The 2,666-nt window shown below is 30.5% G+C and overlaps 1 protein-coding gene across 1 annotated transcript; it reads left to right on the top strand.

Moving 5' to 3' along the window:
* The first annotated feature begins 308 nt into the window (after positions 1-308).
* On the top strand, positions 309-734 carry LOC124913301 (BTB/POZ domain-containing protein POB1-like). Its single transcript, XM_047453894.1, has one exon. It carries the CDS (start codon positions 309-311, stop codon positions 732-734), a length of 426 nt encoding a protein of 141 aa, XP_047309850.1.
* The last annotated feature ends 1,932 nt before the right edge of the window (positions 735-2,666 follow it).

The following is a 2,666-nucleotide window of genomic DNA, read 5'->3' as shown; positions in this document are numbered from 1 at the left end:
GAACCCTCGTCAACTGAAATGTTAAATTATCCAAAATACCCTTATCTTCCATTCACAAATGTTTTATATCAAAATAACTCAAGATCCAACATGTCCCAAATATTACATTTTGCAGATATCGACAAGATTTATTGTAAATGCCTTTAGTCGGTATCGAGGCAGTTCTCTCAAGCGACGTTCTCTGATTACCAACCGAGAATGCAGTTTACGAATTCCTATTTAATTGGGTGTCGATTCATTATTGAAAACTAGACGAACGTCACATGATCATGAGTACGCGATTGTGTAAACTCATGTGTTTTCATTACATGTCGTGCCGAAAGCTGAGAAACAGTCTGACTTGTGTCGATATCGATTCTTGGGTTTCTCACAAGCTTGTCCACAATGCTCTCTTTTTCAAGGCCGGGCCTCCATACAAACAGCGCGCCCTTTCCACAATTGCTAACTTCTCCGTTGAGAGGAGATATAATTATCATTTGGCTAAGATGGTTGAGTTTAAATCACCTAACCCGCGATGCATTGTTTATCTTGACCTCAAATGGGAAGAGTGTGCTTATCTATTATCAAAGCGTCAGAGTTATGTTAAGCTTTTCCCTCTTGATGTTAAAGGCTTCTTCCTATTTGCAAAATTCATTTGTCAAGTGAACTTTTCCTCCTTTGGACTTTTCTTGGGAATGCAAGATAAGGGTTGTTTGTATTCGTCTGTTTCGGTTGAGTACGAGCAAGAAATTTAGTTGGAGATATAAAGGGATATATACTTTTTGGGACAAAAGGTGGTTGGTTGCGAAAATTTGTTTAATAGGACACCACAGACGGTGGATTTCCTAGATGAAGATAGTGTAAATTTCATTGATGGAGTTCTCCAACAAAAAGCAGAGATCGGGATCGACAAATGATCAGAGGTATCTCAAGGGAAAACTAACATTCTATTTTTGTTGCTAGTGGATGATAGATCCATTAGTGTAGTGCAATAATATTGTAAAAAATTTAGTGACTCATTGCTTTTTAGAAGAATTTGTGACGACCAATATAGTGATTTACCATTCCATTTTGTCTATTTTTGATTCAAACTATTGTCTCAATGATGAACTAGGTTTGTTTGATGTAGGAATTTTTTCGAAGAAAAAATCTTGTTTGACCTTTTTGATAGTATCCTTAGTCGTCATCAACTCAATTTGATAAGTTTGATAAGATCAACTCAATTCGATATAGGTTCGGTACTTCGGTTAACTGAAAATATGTTCGGTAATTCGATATATGTTAACTTTTCTAATATTTTTTTCATGTAACTTGTTATGGTTCTCATTATTAGTTGGTGATTGATGCCTTATGATTTTCACAATTGATATTTCTTTTGAGTTTTGTCATGTTTCCTGAGTTTATTTGTCTAATTCCTTTTTGGTTGGTTTGTTAGTGATCTCATTTTCTTATATGCTTGTAATTCAATTCATTTAGCCATTGTTAAATAATTTATTGGTTTTCAATAAATATTAAATTTGAATTATATAAAAGTAGAAATTCGATAAGAGTAACGATAATTACGATAACACACGAAAGATGAATCTCATAATACCCTGATAATGAGACGTAGACAGCATTAATAGTTAGAAACTAAAACAAAGTATGTTTATATTCTATGAACCAAAAATTACAATCACAATATTAAAATAAGAGTGGAGCATCATTGGAAGTGTTTTGGATTATTTTTAATGTTTGATTCATCTTATTAGTTGGTATTTATGTACTTAGACTATCTTTTTCTTAGAATACAAAGTATTTTAAAATTGTAGATTTTATATTATGAAAGTCATCAATGTATATATTATCATGATTTGCTAGACATAACTAGCTTACTAGGTATATATTGCATACAATTATTTTAACTCTTAACTTATATTAATATGTAGAATAATTAAATTTAGGTCTCAATGTTTGTAATCAAAGAAAGCCAAGATAATATCATACAAATGTTATGAAACATATTTCTTGTTTATACTATATTCCTACAAACTATTTGTTAGTGTACAAATGGGTATTGAAAACTAAGTTAAGGGGAATGAACATATTTATTGTCAAACTTGTTAACATGATTATATATTATCTAAAAATCTTCATTCATTCCATTGAAAGACAATAATTTGATAGGATTTAACGAATTAAGAAGAGCTTAAGTATGATATGTCGAACTTTTAAATGAGGGATAAACGAGAGGCACTTCTATTTCAAAACAAATAATTTCGGAAACATTTTAAAAAGCTTGGATTTTGAATTAAGAAATTTAATATTGTTCAAGATTTGGCTAATCTAATAACCTCTAATAAGATTATGAAAAATGAATAAAACGAATTATTTCCAATTATATTATAAAAATCAGAGTGGCACAGCGGAAGTGTGATGGGCACACATGTCCCAGGTTCGAAACCTGGCTTTGATATGGTTTTTTATTTTTTTTTTTCCTTTTTACTGTTTTATTTAGTTCATCTTCAATTATATTTAGTCTCAATGTTTTTAATCAAGGTAACTAAGATACAATCATAAAAATATTATGAAATATATTTCTTGTATGTTCCTACAAAGTATTTGTTAGTGGACAAATGGATATTGAGAAAAATGTAAGAGCAATGTATATATTTGTTGTTAAACTTGTAAGCACAATTATTTCTTAT

Source organism: Impatiens glandulifera, chromosome 8 (genome assembly GCF_907164915.1).
Source record: "Impatiens glandulifera chromosome 8, dImpGla2.1, whole genome shotgun sequence".
Lineage (NCBI taxonomy): Eukaryota > Viridiplantae > Streptophyta > Magnoliopsida > Ericales > Balsaminaceae > Impatiens > Impatiens glandulifera.
Note: the sequence above shows the minus strand (reverse complement) of the source record. Positions and strands in the feature narration are given on the sequence as shown.

Excerpts from the sequence above, each read along its gene's own strand:
- LOC124913301 (XM_047453894.1), top strand. The coding sequence starts at position 309 with ATGTCGTGCCGAAAGCTGAGAAACAGTCTGACTTGTGTCGATATCGAT.